This window comes from Stegastes partitus, unplaced genomic scaffold, assembly GCF_000690725.1.
Source record: "Stegastes partitus isolate 25-593 unplaced genomic scaffold, Stegastes_partitus-1.0.2 Scaffold671, whole genome shotgun sequence".
Taxonomy (NCBI): Eukaryota; Metazoa; Chordata; class Actinopteri; family Pomacentridae; genus Stegastes; species Stegastes partitus.
In genome coordinates this window covers 327213-352052 of record NW_007578402.1, presented here as the reverse complement: position 1 = coordinate 352052, position 24840 = coordinate 327213, and the positions used below count along the sequence as shown (strand labels likewise).

Genomic DNA, 24840 nt, shown 5'->3' with positions numbered 1-24840 from the left:
AGAGGCTGAAAGCTGAAAATATTTGGAATCCATGATGGAAAAAAAAAATGGCCGATGTGTTAAAAAATAATTAAAGTGAATATTCTGTGGATGTAAACTTTATTTACTTATAGAAATTGACATTTAAGCGTGCCACTAGAGTAATTATAAACCACAGAGAAGCAACAGGGGCTCTGATCAGCCAGCTGTTGTGCTGTTACCTCATATAGGAGATGACAGCTGGCCAATCAGAGCTCCTGTTGCTGCTCTGTGGGGTTGACCTCATTTCATGTTCAAGTGGCACATTGTCGTGATGACAAAACACCAAAAATAATTACATGACTGTAAAAGGAATTAATTAACAACTGCTTTTCGAAGTGTATCAATTTATGAAGTGATAATTAAATCCTGAATTAGTGGCCGGAAGGCAAACGTCTGACTCTCCACACGAGGAATTAGCTACTCGGGTGAAAGAGATCGCTGTAAAAATGTAATTGGCGTGTTTTGACGGAGCCTTCCGGGGGGCTGAAACGAGACACGCACCTCGTCCGTGAGCCCAGCTGGGCTGCAGGCTGGCGACGGGGACACAGTATCCGGTCTGTGGGGTGTGAGAGAGGTGAGACAGGCAGCTGGTCCAGTCCTCCACTCCCCTGACAGGACAGTCCTCCAGCCCAGTGACGATGTCCCCGACCGACAGACCCCTGGGACCGTCAGCTGCAGAGCCCTGAACACCGAACACACACACACACACACGACTCAAATGGGCAAAAGGTCACACTGCTGGCTTCCATCCTGCAAGCTGGAAATATTAGTTGGGAAACTCTGGGAGGGAACACGGATTGACAAACACTTTATTCTGCCAAGTGCTGCCAATGAGTTCTTGAGCAACAGACCAAATCAACAACCATCTGTGGCTGCAGTCGTTTTGCAGCTCGGTGATTTTCTTTAGTTTCTAGAGTCAACAAATCCCACAAAAAAGAACAAAACAAACAATGAATTCATCCGAGTAGCTTGTCTGATTTTGAGCTCCACTCAGTGTGTTTACGTGGACGTGTAGCACCAGGTGTAGTGTTTGCACATGTAAACACCATAAACTGGAATAAACTCTCTGGAATAAACGTGCGAGCTGGCAGCATTTACAAACCCTTTCCAGGTTTCCGAACGCTGCCAACCACTCGTGCCTCTTCAGCCAAGTGACACAACAGAAACAAACAAGGGCAGTAGCACAGGCAGCGCACTTCTGGAGCGCCTCGAACACAGTTTGGTTTGTTTGGGAATGGAGCAGCTAAATAGGCTCGGTAATTTAGACGGGAGGAAACCTTTGTTTGTAGTGGATGAGCTGCAGGACACAGAAAGTCAGATCATAGTGGAAGAAGCATTTTAATGTGGCCAAACATCAAAACAGAGGAAGCAGCTCTGATCCAGGAACAATGAATGTTGAGGAAAGTCTGCAGCACGGTGTGTCATAGTGTCAAGGCTGCTTCAAACCAGAATGGGCTCATTTCCAACAGCCACAGACAAATTAATTCTTGGGTTTGTATGTAAACATATCCCACCTGCCTAAACAGCAGAATGCAGCAACCAGGAAACAAATATGAGATCCTGACTGATATCATCAGTCGGCATGAATTTCAGTAGTTTTTGGCCTTTCATAAATGCATCATTGTTGCTGAACATGTTGTCCAAATGCAAAGATCTGAAAACATAACGTCGAAAAAGAAAAGATGTTTGGGGTAATTTAAAAACCATCACAGTTTGCCGAGTTTCTCGAATTTCGTTGGCGAAAATACTCTCAGCAGCACATGTAGCAGAGTCAGTGCAGCCGAGCAGATGGTGGTGTTTAGTAGCTAGTTCATGAAATATATTTAATTAAAGTTAGGAATAGGCCTTGTCCCTTTTCAATACAACTCTAACATCTGTGTGTGTACTTAAAGAATATTGTCTCACATATCAAATACACATTTTTACTCCCTAAAAATCACTACAAGGCCTGATTTTAAGTCTTTTACTCACCATTGTTTGTTGTATTCTTGTGTTGGATGGTCAGATTTGCCCACACGAACGAAAAAACACTGGCATATTTTAATTTATAAATGTATTTTAGGCTTGCTTTCTAGTTATTTACAGATTTTTACTTGTACAAAAGCTCCAAGTGGCTACAGTCTGCGGTCCCAGGATCTGTTCCTAAGGCTAGAACTGAACGGGGAAAGAAAGCTTTTAAATTCGCTGCTCCCTCTACCTGGAACACATTTCAAAAAGACCTGAAACTTCAAGATCTGGTCTCTTTAAACACGTTTACAGTGTTCCTAAATGACTTGGAGGCAAAATCATCAGTGTGTAGATGCTTCGACAGATGATTATTTTGCCAGTTATGATTCTGATCTGTACTGACATGTTGACTTCTTATCTTCAATATGTAATCACCATGTATTATGAGGATGATGTCTGTGTGGATGCTGTTGTGACCTCGTCTGTCTGTCTATTGTGCTGCTGCCTGTCTTGGCCAGGACACTCTTGTCAAAGAGATTTTTAATCTCAATGAGCCTTTTCCTGGCTAAATAAAGGTTAGATTTTAAAAAATAAAAATAAAAAATCCAGTCAAGGACTTCTTAAACCACTCTGTGTTTCATGTAAAAGTCATATCCTGAGTTAACCAACATAAGACTCTAAATGTAAACACACTCATTACTGGAAAAAAAAACTAAAGTGACATGTTTCTACATTTCAAAAGACAAAACCTCAGCAGTTCGTTTAGAAAACGTGGCCACTTTCTGACTTCAACAATTCTAAGAAACTATCTTCCAGAGATTTGTTTCAGATTCAGCAAACTTTATTTGTCCCCAGGGGGCAATTAAAAAACTACAGAGCCCAAGAAAACCCCAAGAAACTTACACTTGAAAACACTTGGATTACAACACGCAGGTGACGAGGGGGCTATTTTTTTATTAACGCAGGCCAAAAACAATCAGTTCAGTGAGTTTGTTCCTCTGCAGCTCCAAGAAATAGTTTGGCGTTTTTGGAAAGACCAACTGTTTAAAAAATCCTCCCACTATAAAGCTTATTAACTGGCACATGTTTGTTTTACCAGTTCATAACTACAAAACTCTGACCAGAGTCGTGCCAGCTGCTTCCACTCTTCACAACGCTAACTTAACCAGCTGCTGGCTGCACGTCAGCGTACAGTGACATGGCGGTGGTATCGATTTGCTCATTTAACATCAGCAAAAAAAGGAGCGTCTTGACTAAAATCTTAAACTTTTCCTTTTAACCTTATGCAGACAGAAGTGGTTTCTCCCGTAAAAAAAAAAACCTGCAGCACTGACCTGCACGACCTCGGTGACCAGCGCTCCTCCTCCGGTGGAGTACATGGGAAACAGGAAGAGAGGCAGCAAGAAGAGGAAGGCCAGCGCTGCCACACACAGAACAAAGTTGTGCCACACACCTGGAAAGACAAACAGAAAACAGCTTCTAATACTCACATTTTTAGCGAAGAATTAAATAAATGTTCAGTTAGAGTTGACTTTTCAAGAGAGCTGCTGCTGACACCATCATCATATAGTCAAATCAGGTGGATATCAGTCTAAGTTACTGCTGTTTTACTACAATATTTCTCTTTTTAGCTCTGTACTGAGCTGGATTGGAGGTACAGGGACAAAGAAAGCATGTCAAAAAGCAATTATACAACACCGAGTATGAACAGGAGGAACAATAACCTGCTTCACAAGGGCATCAACTTGAAAAACTGTAAGCTCGCCCTTTAACAAGGCTCCAGCTAGCGAGTATTATACTGTTTTTCAGCTCACATAATGTCCTTAAATGTCTTATTTTATCAGATTATCAGTACAAATGCCAAATATATTAATTTTGCCATCACAGAAAACTGTAAAAATTCACATTTAAGAACCTGAAATAGTACATTTCAGCATTACTCCCTAAAAAAAAACCCACTTCAGAAAGAAAACAGCAGCTTATAAATGTCTGTTTCACAACTACATACATCAACAAGTAACATTTAATTAAACATTTTTATTCATTTCTAACCAAGTATTCAAGAGGGGCTCCTGCTTATCTAGCGCGCCACCACTTATGGCTTCATATAATCCAAAGAAGTCCACACATACAGAGAGGAGGCTTGAGAGAGGCTCACATGGAGCTACTGTGACACCGACCACAACACCAGGGTGAGACGGTGAAGCCTTGATGTTTACGGCTCTAACGACCGTTTGCATGTTCTCCACATATTTTGTCTGTAGGATGTCGTGGCAAAACAGCAACCACTGCTCGCCAAAAATAGTCATCTATACCGTCTTAATTATGCGACAAGACTCAGTCAGTCTGAGAAAACCGCAGGAGGAAACGTCTCATCGGCTGACGAGGTCAAGGCACAGCTTTGGAGTCCTGAACGTATCATTCAAACGTGTTGACAAGCAGCAGCGAGCGAGACGGTCTTTGGTCGGGGCAAAATTAAAAGCCGAGCACGTCGAGATATTTTGAGGAAAATCTTGGGAAGAGGAAATTTTCTTCCAGGGAAAATGTAAGCAGAGCTGGTTACTACGTCCTAATTAAAACGTTAAAAAAAGGAGGATTTGAATTTCTGGCCTACAGGCAAAACGCTTGTATACATATGTGACGCTGATTTATGTAGTAAACAAATGATTAAAGTTGCATCACCTCTCGCTACAGGAATAAATAATAAACAAGTTATGTCAGACAACCCCCCTGCGTGCCGGGCGACTTCTGCTGTGGACGGAGAGAGAGAAATAAATAAACACAGCACGCTGTTATGTCACCACTCCCCTGATGGGAATAGCAGCTCTCTCTCTCTCTCTCTCTCTCTCTTGTCGTGTGACTCGACTGGACGCCTCATGGATTCACTACAACGTTATTTTCTTGTCAGAAAGTCCAGGAGGAATATTTTAATAAATAGTTAAAGACAGGGATGGTTCTAGAGCAGCTCTTCACTGCCCTCTAAAGGCTGGAAACAACAGAGAAATCCTGCAATTTAGAATTTGGGGAGCTGCTTTATCAACTGCAAGGAGGTGAGGACAGGTAGCAACAACACAAACTGAAAAATTATCTGTTGGATTATATTTTAGTAAAGTACAAACTTTTTACTGTGATCACTGATGTATTAACACATGTGCTGCATTTCAATACCATAGCTAGTCTGGATGGAGCTGGTTTTATAACATGTCAGGTTGTCCTGCAGCTTTGCAAAACTCATAATCTGCTGAATTATTAACTGCAATGAAAAACTTAAGAGTTGCAGCTTGGATAACTTATTTTAGAATAAGGTCTATATCAGCGGTCCCCAACCACCGGGCCGTGGACCGGTACCGGGCCGCACAAAAAGAAAAAGGAAAGTTTTATCGATTTTTTTGTTTTTGTTTCCAGTGCAGTCTACAGGCTGTTTTATTTTGAAAAAGCACTAAATCGTCTTCCTGTCACTTCTGTCTGTGGTTGTTTCTTGCACTTGACTGTCAGTTTTCATGCTCTGCTGTTAAACGAAGCCGTCAGACTAACCGCTGCTGATATGTATAGAAAAAGAAAACGTCTTCCGAGAGCTTCTTTGGAAAGTGGGAGAGACTCGATGTTGAGACAGAAGAAAAAGTAAACACATATTTGGCAAGTCATTTTATTCATTTGTGAAACTTTTTAATAGAAAAAAATATTATTTTTTGTTATGTGTGCACAACCAGTCAGTGGAAATATTTCTTGCTGTAAAACTGGTCTGTCGTGCAAAAAAGGTTGTGGACCGCTGCTCTATGTAATACATGTGATCCTCCAAACTGAAATGCATCATTTAGTGCAAAAAAAGCTTCCTCTTTTTTTGCTTTTTTCTGATTAGTAAATATAAGATGTGCTAGAATACGTCAGAGAAAGAGGAAACAGCGCCTCCTTTCTCACAGATTCTTCACATTCTGGTTTATGTATGACCATCTTCAAACTGCCTCCTTGGCTGCTCTCTAATCAACATCTGCACACATTCTCGAGGCCACACTGCACTGAAAACCCTTCCCCCTCTAACCAGCTCCCCCTGATCACCTACGATGGCAGACATCACTCACATCCGCGCGTGAATAACTGCCACCAAACAATTCATTAAACTCTAATTTTCTTAATTGCTGAGTGAAATGATTTGATGCGATGCAGCTGCGCGCTGCTCGGCGATAAACTGCTCCGATTGACCTTCACTGGCAAAACAAAATGCTTGTAATAACTGTGATTAATGACTGTGATTACATTAGCTGAAAAAAAATATATAATAATAATAATCAGGGTGCCATTAGGAGCCATCGACGGAGCTCTGGATGGGGAAAAAAAAAACTTACCGGCACAGAAGATGCGGAGCTGCTGAGCAGGCGATATGAGGTTGAGGTGCGTTGTGAAGAGGTCCACGAACGCACCGGGATACACCACGAACACAAACATCCCGAAACCGTTCACCCTCACTTGTTCTCTGCAGGAGACAGAAACATATTACAGCCAAGAAGAGAATCAGACTTTAAACGCACAACATGAGCGTCAAAGAACACGGTGACACCAAACCAGGTTGGGAAATGACTCAATTTACAGGTAACAAACGTGGGCAGCTGGGATGACTTGTTTTCAATCTTTACATATTTATCAGACATTTCTGTTGAGTTTCAAACACAACCGATCGATTTGCACACATTCTCGCTTACATTCTAGATCACGGTGAAGCCAAACGTTGGTGCTTTCCTGCTACAACAATTAACAAGCTCAGCAGATGCGTCCAATAATAGCAGGAAAACTGGGGCGCAACTACATATAGACTGCTTATTATGCACCGGCCTCCCTGTAGGCTACAACAATAAACACCACTGCAAACCATATTATTAGTCCAAAATACATGTCGAGACGTCATCGGCTCCTGCTGTTCACTGCAGTGATGCATCGATGCGGATCTGAGGGAAGCCGAACCTCCAAATGTTTATCAGAAGGTCTGCATGCTTTGAAAGCGGCAAATGACAATGTGGTGGTTTTAGGATACCAACATTCTGCCACTGGGTACAAAATCCTTTCTCTAACGATGAACTCTCTACTTGGCAAAACAAAAAGATCGACTTACTAAAGGAGCCAAAGCGTGAGAGCAGTAAAACAAGAGTGAACCCTCAGGACTTGAAGCAGTTCGAGGCTTATATTCAGTCGACATTATTTCTACCAGATGAGTCAGTAAAAGCTGAAATGACCCTCCTCCAGCAGAGGTCAAATGTTTGTGTTCTTTAGCTAAATGATTCTGTGAGGACTTGGAAGTTATTCCATGAAGGTAGTGCGTCTGAGTGACCTCCACAGTCTAGACCGAGTGTTACCGTATTGAACCCAGCAGGATTTACTTTTGGGTTTGTTATGTAAATAGATTCTCATTTACATCTTGAATTGGGACCAGAAGAAATTCCCCATTTAATAATAATCTGATTGCGCAGAAGTAGATTTCAGGTCAGTAAACATGACACAAATTCAGCAAGAGAATCAGGGTTCTCCAAAGGAACGTCAACACAAGAGTAAAATTGGGATTTTTGCCACTTTAGTATTTGATTTTTAGATCAAAACAAGCCAATAACACAAAAATACATCGAAACTTGACTATACTGTTAACATGCTTTTCAGTATCTATATAAAGTTGTGTTTATTTATTCTCTATTTGCTTAAAAATAACTTCAAATTTATTTTTTGTCCCAGAGGGGCGATTTGTTCTGCAGCAGCTTACACAAGAGTTCACAATAAACAAACAATACAAACAGTAAAAAACACAGATTAAAGGAAATGTTTAAAAAAATGAAGTAAAGAAACACAATAAAAACAGTTAAAAATTCCACAAAACATAAGACAGACAGGGACACTAGCTGCAGTCTTCATTCAGTCAGGTGTGTTCCAGTGCAAACAAGAGCAGCAGAAGAAGTCAAGTAAGCAGGTTAAAGAGCAGCACAGGACATGATCGAGTACAGCAGCAGAAACACAGTGCATCACCTCCTCCTCCTCTTCTCAGTGTTTAGAGCTCGGATGAAGGTCAGCACAAAGAGAACTTATACCTGTTTTTTGTGGCCTGAGGTCCTGCCAGGCGAAGGCCGGAGGGGAGCAACTTACACTCCTGATTGAGAGGATGAGTAGCATCCATAAGAACCAACTGAGCTTCCTTTTTGATTTGTATATTAAAAATGTCTTCAAGACTATTAAAACACGCCCAGCTACTTTAGAGGCTACTTTTACTATCCTTCATGTCCTTGTTGCCAAGGTTACCATTCCAACATATGATCGAAAACGAAATGATTGACTGGATGAAGGGAGAGTAGAAGAGCTGCATGGACTGGTGACCTGTCCAGGTGAACCTGCCTTCACCCTGAGTCAGCTGGGATACACTCCAGCCCCCCATGACCATAGTGAGGATTAAGCGGTGTATAGATGATGGATGGATGTATGTATGTGGGGAGGCTGCTCGCCATTTGTACGCAGGTTGTTTCATCTTAAGCAATCACTGATGCACACAACGCTCAAAATGCCATTGACACGAGTGGATTTACTGTCACATATATATCACTGGGCAACCACTTCTGGATTTCGTTTTCTTTTCATATATAAAAGTACATTTTCCTCATGGAGCAACTGGTGGCAGGACTGAACCGAAAACACTCCTAAAATCTATCAAAACACTGTATTCAGTTAAAAGCAGCCTTTACTTTGCAACACGTGGCAGCTTTAACAGGATTTTTTGATTAAAACATACACGGTTGCGTTATGCGTGGGGGTCACTAGTGAGCTGCCACCACGGTAATAAAAGCCCTGCCCACTTCCACCTGCAACCTCGAATCCTCAGTAGGCCCCCAAAAAAATGTGAATAAGAGGAGTGTAACAAGCTGTGGAGAGAAGGATTCAACACCCTTTAACTCTCCTGTGGCCTGTGGATGCTCTTCACCCCTGCTGGTTGTCATGGCAACACATTGTGTATGTGTGTGTGTGCGTTACCTCAACGCTGCCACGGCGTGGCCCAGCTCGTGTATGATTCCACTGAGCAGCAGGGCGATGAAGAAGTAGGCCAGCTGACTGGTTGGCAGATTGACACCTGGGACCTGAAAACGCATTAGAGACCAAAAAGAAGCTGTGACTGATACAGAAGCACAACGTGAACATTAACACGAATCAGCTCGGCTTTATGGGTATTTTTAATCCTCGAGTAGGAGGACGTTTAATTGAAACATGGTGTAAGATCTTCCCCTGGCAAACAAACACCCCATTTGTACCACCGTCTTTAAGTCTTCCTGCTTTTCTTTTTAAGGCTTCTCCTTCATATTTATCGCTTTGTGTTTTGCTGAAGCTGAGCTTTTCCGTGTGGTCTGTGTTTCTCTCTCCCGCTGGCCGTGCTGAGCATTTTCTGCCGCTCCAGGCTGAATTCTCAGAAATAAATGGCCTGCTAATAGCCTCCCATGAATCACCGACCGAGGTCCGCTGGGGATAGCGCTCACACTAATGCGCGCCTATTTGACACCATAATGAATAAAAAAGTGAACAGGAAAAGTGCTGCTCATAATTAGGGGGCTGTTTTTTTTTTTTTTCTTGCAACCCTCGTTTGAATTTCACAGGCTCTGAATGAACTTTGAAGTTAATCTCTGACCTTGAACGCATAAACGACGCGCGCACACCCTCGCTGATTGTACCTAATTGAACATTTCCCGCTGAAAGTCGCAAACAAAGCATCAATTACCCGCACTTAAATTCTCATTCACCTGGTTTGCCTCGCGCGTACAAGTTCATAAATCAACGTACCACCACCTGCAGCGCTTGCTGGCCTCCTATCCGAGGGTTATCTGTGGTCATCTGAGCAAACGTCTGCTGCAGCGTCTTGATCAGCAGCACCACTGAGCCCACCATGGCCACGATGCCAAACATCAGACCGCTGTTGAACCTGGAAAACACCGACATGAAGGAAACTATTTAAAGAAAAGTCACTGAGTTTGGCTTTATTAACCTATAAAAGAAATAAATCTAAACAGAAGAGAGCCGAGAAGAGCACCTGAACTTACGTTACTCTGCAGAAACAACAGATGCAGTCGTTTTAAAACAGAAAGTAACATCTTTAAATGTGTAGCTACACAAGTCACACAGTGCCTATCAGTGAACTAAACACCAATTTATTTTATTTTCAGGTTTCCTTTATTTAACTAAATATACATTCAGCATTCCAATTTTAACCTCCTGTCACATATGGCACTTCTGTTTTCTAATTTTAGGCTGTTTGTGTTGCGCAAACCAAAAACAAAAAGAAAATTTTTATTGTTCAGGGTTTTTTTTTACCATTTACTTGCTAAAACTCTGCTGTCGTGCCCACGTCAAATGAACAGACAGACAGATTACTGTACTTGTCTAAATATAAAAAGAGAAGGTTTTCTTATGCTTGGTGACTGGACAACTGCCTGTTCAGATCATCTTTATGAATATAGAGATTACAGATCTAGTGCAGCAGTGCATTATGGGTTGTTTTTAGCCTTAATGCTGCTAAGTTAGCAAATGTTGTCAAAATCTGTTTATGTGTGAGAGCAGCTCACTGCCCTGTCATCAGAACAACCACGCCCTCTAGTGGATGAAAACAAGGGATGTCAAAGTGCTGACACCAAACAGGAAACAGAACTTGCTGCCTCATTAAAGACAAAACTGTTTTTTTTTTTCTTTACTTCCCCAAAGGACATTAAAAGACTGGATCTGAGCCTTTAGGCTTGTGCTGAACAAATAAAAGGTTTTAAATTGAAGTTGCAAAACGAGAAACTTGGACAAAATGCAGAGGTGGCAGCACATCAGATCCAGGGTTTAATGTCTTTACGTTTTGTGTCTTGTCTATTCCAGAAGTGCATTTCGCAAAATTTACGAATGAAATGATCCTGAAGAAACGCTCTCTCATCCTGCCTGTACTACTGAGTATGTACAGCAAAATGACAATAAACCTGATTTGATTTAATCTGTTTTACAGTCATCTTTGTGTGACAGTCGTGCTTTTGACTGCGTCTCATGTGATAACGCTCCATCACATGTTTTAAATCTACTACACGGTGAGTATTGTACTGAAGGCTTGACCTTAAAAACACATCACAAATCGATTTACAATATTTATTAGTTTTATTATTTTTCCCCAAATTGTTGAGCCCGACTTCAGATCAGTTGCAGAGAGGATGAAAATTGTTATGTGCAAGACTGATCCAGTAAGTTTGTGTACATTTGTGACAAACACTCAATCAGAGCTGGTTTGCTAAACATGTCTTCAGCCTTATATTGATAGCAATGGAATAAGTTCACAGTTTGGCACATTGGACAGACGACCAAAACAGCAAAATAAAGTGTCTAAATGGCTATAAAGTGACAGAAATCTATTACCTGATGATAAAATAAAGTAGTTGTCTACGTCAGGATACAACACCTCTGGTCACTGAGTAGGGAGTCTTTCAATTTTTTGTTATATGATATAAATCACTGATTGACATCAAAAGCTAAAAATCATCGCAGCATTTTAATGTTTTGCTATTAAATTGGTTAAGACCTTGAAATTTGTATTAATGCAACTCAAATTAGTGTTGCTGCTTTCACCTTCAAAAGGTTGGGGGACATTACCCGAGGAAAAAGACGTGATGCTCTCATCTGTAGCGAGTGTCAGTCAGCAATAAACAAGTCATTTATCAGGTGGCTCCTGTGTTCTAATTTACTTGTTCATAGAGGAAATAAATTCATGAAAAGTGAACCAGAAATTGTTCAAAGTGGCCAAACGCTGTTACATTGTCAAATTAATTGCTCAATTAATTGTCAAAAGGTAACGAGTGGGAGTGAAAAGCTTTGAGTTAAATAACATCAAAGTGCAAACGACTTTCTTAATTAGCCTCTTTTTTGGAACTGAGGTGTTTGAGGTCAACAATTTCAAAAGCAGGAACCTGAAAGTGTTGATGAGACAAGTCCAGAATTAATGCAGGAGGAGAGAAGTTTAGAGTAACTCGTGACAGAGAGGTTTGTACCAGAGGTAAAGGGCCCGGGGGTTGATGCGGGCGCAGTACGCAAACAGCCGGTTGAACATGGTGGTCTGCCATCTGAGGTGGAAGGGAGACAGCATCAGGCCTCGGCTGGCGAGCCACGACTCGTAGCTGATCCGGTGCGTCACAGACGACTGCAGGACGGAGATGAAGTCAACAGAGAAAGTCCATGAACAGTTATGGAACAGGCTTACATCAAACTGCAGTTAGTTTGTGACAGAAGCTGTGATTTAGTTTATTTTCGTTCCCACAGATCCCCCAATGCACTGTCTTCAAGCATTTAGTCAACTATAACTACACGATTTTCTGGAAATTTTTGCAGGTATCCAGGAGAACATCTTTGACTTGTTCATTTCTAAAGGCTACAAAGTGTTTCACAAGGTGTCCATCCAAACACAGAATAAAAATACATAGAAAATTCAATAAAAGACAAGCAAAAATGAAAAGCAGAACCAGGAGACTGATCCATAACGTGGAGGCTGGGACAGTAAAAGCTCCATCGCCACCGACTCTGAACTTTGTGCGCAGCCACAAGATGACTAAGAGGCTTCGAGGATCTACAGCTTAACAGGTCGAGTTGTGGTAAAAGATGAAAACCTCTTCTTCAGGGTTTTTGCAGTGTTTACAAAATGAAACTGACATTTTCAACTCTACATGGAGCAAAATTTAAAACCTTTTTACAGCCATAAAGGTCAAAAAACATATCTTTGTCAGTGCTCCCAGCTGGTTATTGAAAGTCATGTTTAATCAATTAACATGAACATAACACTTGAACCTAAATAAGCAGAAAACTGATGGAAGGATTAACTAAACCATCTATATGTGATGCTACAGCACCACTGATGTACTGCACATACGTTTTAACAGGCATGAAAAAATAATCATGACCTTCGCAGAAAAACATCTGACTTCTGAATACCACCTGAGGCCTTTCTGTATTTAAACAATTCTTTTAAAGACTTTTCAGCACCTGCAGACGACACAACGCTCTTCTGATAGATGTGACCATGATTAACACAAATGCAGAGAAAGTATAAATTAACTTGCAAATTAAAACCTTTATCTAACAGAGATAACACCAGGATGGTACAATAACTAATACAACGTAACAGGTGACTTTCCAGGATGTTTCCAGGATATTTCCTGTGACATAACGCTTGTCAAATATGGAATTAGTTAAACCGAGAGAATATACAGACTGTCTAATTTGTGAGGGTCCTCATTTGTCAAACTTTGCATAGAAGAGGCTCTAAATCTGTGCAGTCTGCAATGTTAAATCCTGAACATTTTACAACAATATATTCCCTGTAAATGGTTCTGATTGAGCACATGTTGCTGCCAAAATGGAACGAGGAAAAAGATTTTTAAAAATAAATAAATAAATAAAGACATGAAGTTCTTAGTTAATAAACCAGCATTAATAATTAATCATTAATAACGCTGTAGAGCTAGCCAAAATAAATAAATAAATGAAACACAAAGGACAAATCTTGGACAAAAGTGGTTTAAAAAACAAACAAACAACAAGGTAGATGCTCTGTCTCCTCCAACAAGAGCAGTTGATGAAGAAATTAAAAGCCAAAGACACACCTGCTGCACACAATTAGCAAAACAGCCTCCACAGGTGACATTGATGAGAAAAATCAGCTCTAATGATGGTTCTGAACGACAGATGACAATATTACACAATATGATTTTGCTTTATTTCTAATGAAATGTGCCTTTTTTGTGGTCTTGCTTCAGATAAATTAGCCCAAACACCTTTGATTTCTGTGTTTTGACACACGTTGCAGACAGATATAATCACTTATGTTACACATTTCTGTTTGATTTGAGCTTCAAACACATCACCAGGAAATATTTGACAACTACATGAACGTTATTGTATTTTATAGATGGATTTCTAGTAGCTTTAGGGCTAAGTTATGCTAACTTCAGGCTGTTATGGCCTGTTGATACAACCGCTAACAGGTGAAAGAAGCCCTCTATTCCAATTCTAGTAATAATTTACCTACTTGTGTCTGCTGGCAGCTTGTTAAACATGAAAATAAAAGATGAGTAACGCTCACCCTGAGCAGTGTGTCGGCCAGGTACACGGCACACCAGCCTGCCATCACAAACACCAGCAGGGACACGGGGATCATGGTGCCGCTATCACTCGACTCTCCGCAGACACGACGAACCGAACCCTGCAGCCTCCATCACCCTCCTCCGTCCTCCGTTTATAGCGCTGCCAGTGGCGGTTACACTCGGTTAGCGCTGCGGCAAAATGTCGACATTTTAAATTAAATTCAAACGGAAACGCTGCGTTTATTTTCAGGGATGCTGTGAATGGAGAGAAGCGTCAGCACTGTGCGACAAACCTCCGGGTTGCTCTTCTTCTTCTTCGCTTTCTTGCATCAGCGGCTTCTTCTTCTTCGCTGGCAACAAAACGGCGCACTACCGCCACCAAGTGTTGAAGTACAGAACAGCCCCTATATTAATTTAAAAATAAAATAAAATGAAATAAATAAATGTATAGCAAAAACAAATATTGTGTGAGAATAAAATTTGTAAAAATATACACAACAGCTTTAAAATACAAAACAAAGCAGTAAAAAGCATAAAAGCATAAAAATAAATATAAATATTTTTTAAATGTGTTTTAATTAATATTTAATATTTTGATTTTAAAAAACACAACTTCTTGCTATTTTATAAAAAAGATAGTAAATGTAGTATTTTCTTTTTTTTTTTTTTTTAATATGTCTACACATAAAACCAGAACTGCTTGAAGGGCAGCAGGAAATATGGAAATTTTGACTTTCAAAGCCGATGATTGGTCAATGTGGAAAATGTGACAAGTAAATTAAATACATTCTTCACTTTATTTTAATGGGCTTCGTCATCAACATCCATCTTGCTTTTATCTAGTCAGATTGTGTATCTAAAATTACAAGTCATGTGTTCTTTTAATAAAGAAACTCAAAAGGTTGTGTCAAGTTTGTGTTACAGGAAATTAGATCTTGTTGTTCCTTTATACTCCTTTTGCATTTCTGTTTTCATGGGTGACAGCTGCATGTTTTTTGCATTTCTTCCTCCAGTTGTAATGCTGTAACTTTTTGCAAAACAGGGCAACAGCCAACACCAAATATTACTTTGGACACTTGACCAAAGAAAGAAAGAAAAGCCAACCAAACCCTCAACACAAAGTGCGGAACAATCGATCGCCCACATTGGCTGAACCGTAGGCATAAAAATTAAAGTGCGTGTTTGAATATTGGATTTCGTTTCCCCAAAAGGTCAGGAGGGTAAAAGGACACCATTAAACGTGGATTGCCTGAGTCAGATGTAACAAGGAAACCAGGTCCCAGTATGACTCATTAAGCCATAAATGTCACCGAGGGGAACATAAAACTGCATGCAGATAATACCTCATATTCAAGCTGTCCCAAACTACAGCTCCAGTCCTAAAAAAGCTTGTTGAAGAAGTGCAAAGCATCCAGAATGACTCTTCATTTACATCGGCGATCTGACTGCAAAGTCAAAACATACTTTACATGGAAAGATTAAACAGTGAGATAGTAGTGCATGTTCATGTGGTTGTGGTTCAGTTCGTTTACATCTTTTTTTTTTCATTCTAGGTTTTTCCTCTTTGCATTTAAAGTTGAAAGTTTTGTTGTTGTTGGTCCAAATTAAGGGTAGTTATGGATTTTGAAGCATTTTGGTGCAACTTTGTTTGTATAGGCTGCATGAACAGACTCGTCTAAACCATCTCTAGGCTAGTAACTAGTATTTCTAGGCTAGTTACTAGAGTTCCTAGAATAGTAACTAGCATCACTATTGCCACTTGCATCCGTTGACCAGTCACGAGTATCTTTAAGCCAGCATCTAGCATTCTTCAACAATTCATGACAGTGTAGGCTATTGGCTAGTGTTAACCCAGTCTCACGGCAATTCGTGACATATGTCAGCTGCATTCGTAGGCTATTAACTAGCATCCCTACTGTGACTGCTAGCATTCCTAGACTTGTCGCGAGAATCCTTAGCATGCATACTAGTATTTCCATTCAAGTGACTACAATTTTTAGTCTAATGACTGCCATACCTGAGCTAGTCACTAGAACCCCTTTGCTAGCAACAAGTATCCCTAGGCTTGCAACTAGCATTTCTAGGCTAATCACTAGCATACCTAGGCTAGTGGTTAGCATTCTTAGACTTGCATCCTCAATTACCAACTAACATTCCTATTCCAATTAGCATTCCTAGGCCATTGACTAGCATTCCTAAGCAAGTTAGCAGCTAGCATTTCTAGCTAGAAACTGTCATTTCTAGCCTATAAATGACAGTTATAAATGACAGAAGAGCATTTCTAGGCTAGTAACTTGTATCTTTAACATCGAGATTAGCATTCCCAGACTAGTCACTAGCATCTTTAGCTAATAAATGGCATTCCTATTCCAATCACGAACATTCCTAGGCTAGTCACGAGCTTTCCTTGGCTAATCACTAGAATCGTTACAGTCACAACTAACATTTCTAGGCTAGTAGCTTGCATTTCCAGTAGCATCTCTGTCACTTGCATTCCTAAAGAACATTAAGGAACATTTACATAAATACAGTGTTTATAAGTATGCAGAATGTATGTAAATAGGTGAAATGCTGTGTGTTTAGAAAGGGAAGATGCCACACTTGAGTTTTTTCCTATGAAACCTTGCTTCTCTTTTCACTGGACAGAATAATGTACATTCAACATCTGTAAGACAGTTTTCAGATTCATCTCCTGGAAGCGGACGGTTTTTTGGTTTTTCTGCTTTCGAGTGATGTAATCCTGCGAGGTTGTGACTCGCCCAAGCTTATGGAAACTTGAACCTTGTATTGCACAAAGGAGACACTTTGCAAAACAACAGTCAAATGTTTGAAAAGTAAAACATTTGCATATCAGCAGACGCCGGATTTTCTAGACAGGAAGGCGTCCTCGTTTAAAGAGTTTGCAGACAGGTAAATGAACTTTTCCCACTGGAAAAAACTCCCCAAACATCTCTATCCGTGTAGCTTTAATGAAAACAACTACTGCATGCAACATTATAGCACTGTTATGATGGAATAATGCACTTTTTCACAGGTTTTCTTTGTGCGAATTACTTGATTTTTGTACTTTGTTGGGGTTAATTTATAATAAATCCAATCAAAAATGATGTGAAAGTACTCTGAGGCCTCTGCACCGCCCAGCCTTGGCTCATACAATAAACATATTCAGTATTTATCTGTAATAGGGCAGGACTCTCCCTGTCAACAGGAGAGGCCTGTGTGTGGGCTGTATTTGCATCTGAAATATATAACAACCTGCAGTCTGAAGCTCTTCATTTTCCTACCTGGGCACAGAGCGGCTCAGTGTAACAGGTGAGAGTGACAAGGATCCCAGCGGTTGGACACCATGGACAGCTTGGTTTGAGGGAAACTCTGAGATAAAAAGGCAGGTAGGTAGGACTTAAAAACACACAGAAACACACACACACATGCGCGTGCACACGAGGAGGCTGAAAAACTCATTTTACTTCTCTGATGCTGGGTCGGGTTCCACTCAGGGAGGAGTTTCGCGTCTCTCCGAGCCAATCGGGACGAGCGGAAACAGGTCAGGTAGCCGAAGAGGACCTCAGAGGGAGCGCAGGCAGGGCAGAGCAGCCACGCAAGCCAGGAGGTAAGAGAACACACATACACATTCACACACACACACACACACACATACACACCTATAACCCGGTGAGATCACAGCTTGCGGTTATGCATCAGCGTGTAAATGCAGATATACCAGCACGACTGCTTCTGCGTGCGAGTGTGTTTGTGTGTGTGTGAATGTGTGTGTGTGTGTGTGTGTGTCAGAGCAGAAATAGGCCAGTGCCATTTTAGTCACTGAGATTAGGAAGAGTGTTTGATGAAGATGAGGCTAAAAATGACCATACATGTCAGTGGAAGCATCTGTCATTGTCATTAAAGCGGGCAGTTTTGTGTTTCCTGCTCTTTTGGATATAGTTTGGTCTTGCAAGGATCTGAACTGAAAGACTTGGCTGCAATAGTAGCTTAAAAACTTTAAAAACAAGTTGGGATGTCAGGATGGACATTTATGCAGACAATACTGTGTGGTTTGAGCTAAAATGTTGCATTTTTTGAATGAACTTTGGTGTTTCAATTAAATCAGGGGTACAGTTCTGTATTAGAGTAGCTCCTGCTTAAATGCCCAGTTTTTTAAATGAACCTTGGTTCTGCAGGGACAACATGTACTTTAATTATAGTTTGAAACCTCCAAAACAAAATAAAAAATGTTGTAATAAGCTACCATACTTGTTAATCTAAATATTTAACGATATCATACAGGCGGACAGTTCAGTGTTTGAGTCTTTCGTGCTTAAATGCTCAAGTTCGCAAATGAAGTTTGGTCCCACAGGCGCATTCTTTCACTTCACTGAAACATTTGACTATTTTATAGCCGAACTAAACACTTGTGAACATCTTATAAGCAAACAGTGCTGTGTCTGAGTGGTTCACGCTTAAATCCTGCACTTGAGGAAGTTCTTCACTCTTTGAGATGAGATGTTCAAATCATGGACATATATGCACACAGCTGTATTTTTCATACTTTAAAGGCTTTTTTTGCATGCAGTTGGGTCTTGCAGGTCTATTTTTTGAAGGCACAGAACATTTTGTATGTTTATAAGTAGAAAATCTTCGGAAGATGCTGAGATCCAGGACCAAATGTTGGATTTTCATTTGGGTGCTCGTTGCTTAAATGTTACATTTTTTGAATGAAGTTTGGTTTTGCAGTCAAATCATTACACACATTAGCTTAAAAAAGTTGAAATCCAGAAGCATACTAGTCATTATAAACACTTTTGAATATAATATAAGCAGACAGTTTCTTGTTTAAGTGTTTTCTGCTTAAATATTCCATTTTTTGAATTAAGTCTGGTCCTACAGTTTAATGACTCTCCCTAACCGCCGTGTTTCCACTGCTCGCTGCTGCTGTTTGACTGTGTTTTGGTCCGTCGCCGTGTGTCCACGGACGCGTGTGCATGTGGATAGAAAGCAGGTCCCTTCTGTGTATCACTCGTCTATTTATAGTGAGAACAAATCCCAGATATGAGAGGAATCCTTCTACCACTTACAGAGAGAGTGAGAGAGAGAGAGAGGGCGGAGAGAAGACGAAAAGAGAAAGGGAAAGAAAGAGATGGAGGAGAGAGAGGCGAGAAGTGTGTGAGGGATAGAAAGTGGAAATCAACAAGCGAGAGAAGAAGTGGGTGTAAAATCTAGTGTTAGGCGATACAGTGCTGTGTCTTCAGCTGGTAAGTTACATCTGCTTTATGTTTGGTTCATGTGCTGCGTTTAGCTGGCAGGCCGTTACTGTCACACTCATTCAAAAGTCTGTAGCTTTTAAAGGAAAATTGTGGGAGTTTTCGAGGACCAATCAGAGTTTCCAGAATTTAAGCTGGACTCATTATTTAGTTCTGGTTTGAAAAACATAAAAAAATAAAAAATTTGTCCTTTTATTATTATTATCTTATTATTGTCAGCAAATATCAAAAACCAACTTTTTCATCTGTGTTTTTGCTCCAGTGTCCACAATTTAACTTTTTTTTTTTAATTTTTTTTTTTTTAAAGTATTTTGAAGTATAAAAAAGTTAATGGAAAAGGCAAAATATTAAAATTTTTGCACTCACTTGATTTTTTTAAAAACATTTTTCCAAAAAAGAGAGATAAGGCGCATACTGGGAGATGAAAACATATTTTCAGAATAAGTTCGGACATAACATTTCATTTAACTGACTTGACTGATCCATTTATTCAGCTTCTTTTTGCCTTCTCTTTGCCTCTGGACAAATTTAAACATAAAATAATTAATACAACTTTCCTCACCGAAAACTATTTCTAAAGATTTATGCCAGTTTTTTCTCTCCTTGATGCCAAACTTTTGCATTTCTTATCTTTCAAGGTCTTTTTTTAGCAGTTGGAATACATTTCTACTTTGTTTCTGGCTTCTCTTTAGTACAGCCATGTGTACTGTAGCCCATGCCACCACCTTTTGACAACACTGTGCTGCGTAGTGCATTCATTCTAAAGGAGTTAGCAAACCTCATTTACATTATTTGCTTAATGATCATACGTGAACATGGCTATAGTTTAGTTGACTTTCAAGCACTGAATGAGAATATATTGATGCCACGCTCATGTCTGCATGCTAAATATGAAACTGAAGATGAATAGCTTAGCTTAGCATACTTGTTTCAACATTACAGAACCAGGGGATATATATATATATATATATATATTAATGAGCATACTGCCTGGGGGTTGCTTCCAGCCTTTATGCTAAGCTAAGCTAATCGCCTGCTGCTACATGTTAAGCATGCTAGCATGAGTGTGGTATCAATCTTTTTGTCTGACTCTCAGCAATAAAGTGAAGATGCTTATGTCACAAAATGTCAAACTTAGAATGAGAAAAGGTCAAAAATGTATTATTTTGGATATTTTCTAAAGTTAGAGTTTATGCTAGCAAAGACATACTAACAAGCAGTAGAGGACTTGCTCAGATAACTGGTAACAGTAGGTAACTGCTGGTTTTGGACTTCACAAACAGCTAGACTTTACAGCATACGATTGTGAAAGTGATCATATTTGTATTTGTGCAGCTGTCTGAGCTCTAACTGACATTCTCGAAGTACAGTAATAACGTGCAGATTACTCACACATCAGGGGTTTTTTCTGGCTATAAAACGGACCATTGGGCTGCGATTAGGCACGATACCAAGCATGACTAATCAGCATACAATAAAGGTCTGTTCAACCTTTAAAATGTATGTATTTTCCTTCTATTTCTGGCTGTTTTATTAGCAAAAATGTCTGTTATGCTTGAGTTTATGAAACTCTTATTAACAAACCGGGTCAAAAAAATTGAATTCTTACTTTTATTCTCATTTCTTATCATTTTCGGCTGCAAAACATTCCTCTGCGTAGATTGAAACACCTCAAACTACGTTTCTGTCACGTGTCTGGTTGGAAAAACTGAAGTCTAAATAAAATTTGCATCTGCGTGTACACATGGAGTAAAAGTGAAACGGCTCGTCAGGCTCTGCAGTGTGGCGTCAGCGGGCCAGCTGCTACTAATGGCCAACATAAATATCATCACGTTGTGTAAGCATGTGTGTGTGTGTGTGTGTGTGTGTTGTGTATTCTGGGGGTGTCCGGGCTTTTGCACTCGTGTCAAGGACAGCAGAGCTTTTACTGTATGTTGTTGCCCAAACAGCACCCTGGAAACCGATGGAGATCTGCTCCACTGCACCTCCGAGCCGCTCGCAGATAAGATAAATAGGCCATGGAAACTTCTACGATTAGGAGCCACTTGGGCCACTGTTGATCTGTGAAATAGCTGAAGGGAGGGAGGAAGTAGAAAATAACTGAAAACGACCCGAGAGATATTGAGGAAGAGATGAGCTCTCCAAATTTTTGCTTTTTGTGAATACAATGGGCTCCTGTGAGATGCCTGTCTGCTGCTGCGTGGTGGAAACCTCTGCACGCAATATGCCTGTTTCACTGACGTACTTTCTGAGCTGAAATATGCTTAAAGTTGGATGAGTTAAATATTAAGAAAAAGTCTGGTTTAGAGCCTGTTTTCATCTTTTTTTAACCTGAGCATAAATGTAGACTCTTACATTATTATATCGTTTTTTTGTTGTTGGATTTGTACATTTATTTATTTATTTTTTGAAAGGTTGGATAATTTAATCAGCAGTTTAAATGAAACTATGTGATAGATTTAGGAGGGAAGTGTGTCTTTGATGGGATTGCTAGCAGCTCATAGATCTATGAAGCTACACATTTAATGGTTTTCAAGCTAAAAAAAAAAAAAAATTGGGGAACTACCGTATTAATATTTAAAGAGCTTGAGGGTATGTAGAAAACAGGAAAAATTAAAGCAGTGATGGGGTAAGTTTTACAGGATGTATTGCAAGTTTCGTATCACTTCCTGTGTGAAAATGAGAAAATGTATTACAACTTATTATACCAGTTATCTCCTTTGACCAGATATACTTCCAAATTATACTGTGGGCAGTAATTTTCAAATTCTGAATATTTTATATTTATATATTCATATTTTATATATATATTATATTCATATTTTCCCCCTATGGTCAAATTAATTATTCAAAAATGGTATGTCTACAATATTCTTTGTCAGTTCGCTCATTTGTGGACATTCATGGTGCCCAGAGGATGTATTCATGATGCCCCTACTGACTCTAGTAATTCCCTTGACCTCCAGTATGTCAAACTTTTGAATTAAATGGCTTTATTTATTTACTTAGCCATCTCTTAGCTGGTGTTGCTTCAAAGTTTTAACAGACATTCATGGTTCCCAGATGATGTATCGTACACTGGCTTTGAGGAGCCCCCTCATGATTCCTTTCGTGAGTTAGCGGGCATTTGAGTAAAATATTTCAAGTGTTCTGAGTGGTTTACCAAGAAATTCTGTACAGATTCCTGATCCCCTGAGGATAAACTGTAACAAGTTTGGTGATCCAATGATATTCCATCTGGCTCTTACGACGTATTCAACTTACCAACCTTAATATTTAACAATAATGCTCTGAAACACATGCAAAAGTAAAATCAAATGCGGTGAGAAGTTTGAGCATCAGCCCAGCCTGCTCAGTGAGACGCTGCCTGCACATGAACCTTGTGTTATATCTGGTCGTATAGCAGCTAGAAAGTATTTCCATAGTGTTCCAGATGATGAACACGTTGAAAACAATCTTCTATCTGCTATCAGGAAGTCGTGCTAAGCTTAACTTAATGACCTCAAGCTGCTGGGAGAAAAAACAAACTCTCCTGTGGTTGTATAATTCCCCGTTCTGTTGAATTCTAGTTGTTTTTATTAAACTGAATTGTATTTATTTGAGCAGTTCTTCCACAGTTGTTGCTTCTGCAGCTAATAAAGTTTCCCTAAGGGGATTATTAAAGCTCCTGTATGTGGGATTGGACGAGCAGCGGATCCTAAAAGCATGCAACCAGCGACACTCCTCCAGAACACATGAATGAGCAGCTGGGAGGACTAATCCATGAGATAGAGCGCTGCTGGGGAGTGGAGCAGACACCACGGCTCATTCACTGTCACCTATAACCTTCACCCCATAAAACAGATAACGATCAGAACCACAGCAACACTTCTCAGGCCTGTTGACTCCTTTAGTTGTTGGAGGAGATGTTGACTCATTTGTGACCTTTCACTAGGAAGGTATGCAGTCAGACAGGTAGGAGATTGGACTTTTAATACGTCTGAGTGCGACAGACAAAGGATGTTGTTCCTTCGATTGTCGGAGCATTTAATTAACTAATTGCTGTCGGCATGTGAAATGTCCTCAAACCTCATGCTGACTCTGAGGCAGCAGCTTCTTCCCCTTCGTTCAGCATCACACTGGGGTTCATAGATCTCTACATATAGTCTGAAGCCATGTCTACACAGGAAGTCATAAAACCTTTGGTGTTTTCCATCTGATGATAAAAGACAATCTATTTTAATCAATCAAGCTGTCCACACTGGCAGCGTAACGATTCGTGTTTTACTCGTGCTCTACTCTTGAGAAGGGGATCTTCACTGCCCACGTCTTTTTACTTGTGTTTTCCACATCATACAAGTTTTGGAAGCGTTCAGAAGCCAATAAACAATCACTGCTGCTGACATGAAATAAAGGGAAATAGACCTTAAGAGGGGGGGAAAGATGCTTTCGCTCATCTTTGTGTGCGTATGAAGGCAGCAGAACACAAACTGTGGAAGAGCATTTGTTGAGGTGAACCTGGCAGCAAACATCCAGTCAATCAGAGGCGTTGGTTGGTAACAACGGAAATAATATGTTTTTAAAAATGGGTGAAAAATGGCTGTTATTGGACATCCTGAGAAGTTTTAGCTCATCGTATTCTCAACATAAAAGCATCATCGAAAAAATTAACTTTTAACTAATAAAGTCAAGAAGCAGTGGAGTAAAAAAGTGCAATATAGTTTTAAAAATCATACTTGTATTGCACACTGTAGAAACAAATCTGCAAAAACAAAATGCAAAAATATGACAGCAAGCATGCCACGAAAAATATGTTAGAAACGGAGGAATATTGTACCGTTCAAAAACTGCAAAACGGTGAAAATAACAGCAAATAGTTGCATAACAATGATATTTGTGGCTGATTTAAATACAGTAAAACGCTTTAATTTTACAGTTACACATTGTAAACAATCAACTTACTATTTGTAAATAATATTAACATTTTGCATTTTTTTCAGGTTGTAGATGTGTTTTTTTCCCTGTGATTTTATCAGATATTAGCTATAATTTAATAAAAGTGGGAAAATCAGTAAAAAATAAAAGGTAAAAAATGATGACCATTTCAGTAAAATATACAATATACAAAATTCGTCCTCCCAGTAAAGTCAAATATCTGTAAAATTATATTTTTTGCAGATTTAAATACAGTAGAAATACATCATTTTACAGGAAAACATTTGTAACAGAACATATTACTGTTTGTAAATCGACAGATTTTTTAAAGTGGATGTTATGAACAGTTTGGCTAGGAGTTTTTGTTTGTTTGTTTTTCACAGTAAACATGTAAACCAATACCTTTCTTTCTGTGATTTTACTGATTATCATCTGTGATGTAACACAACAAGGGAAATCTGTAAAATAACAGTGAATTGTTCAAAATGACAGCTTTTTTAAGATCATTTTTTACAGTGTAGGATTCAAGTCCATGAGCATGATTAACCGTTAGTTTAGTGATAACACCATTGTACTAACTATAGCTGTTCATT

General features: G+C 39.7%; 2 protein-coding genes across 3 annotated transcripts in view; one reads left to right on the top strand and one right to left on the bottom strand.

Moving 5' to 3' along the window:
- Nucleotides 1–522: 522 nt before the first annotated feature.
- Nucleotides 523–14350, bottom strand: LOC103363587 (membrane-bound transcription factor site-2 protease-like; the record flags this gene model as incomplete). The annotated part of the gene is made up of 7 exons (XM_008290411.1): nt 14075–14350; nt 11991–12139; nt 9763–9901; nt 8965–9068; nt 6312–6439; nt 3303–3421; nt 523–703 (listed from the first exon to the last, which is right to left on the bottom strand). Coding segments are annotated over exons 1-7 (895 nt in total), but the record flags the coding sequence as incomplete, so codon positions are not given.
- Nucleotides 14351–17572: 3222 nt separating this feature from the next.
- The window catches only part of smpx (small muscle protein X-linked), a 19522-nt gene continuing 12254 nt past the window's right edge, over nt 17573–24840 (top strand). The window contains exon 1 of one of the 2 annotated variants that reach the window (XM_008290408.1): nt 17573–17685. The gene's annotated coding sequence lies outside the window, so the exon portion shown is untranslated. Of the gene's footprint in view, nt 17686–19192; nt 19325–24840 lie in introns of those variants that run through there. The other variant, XM_008290407.1, reaches the window with a different exon arrangement.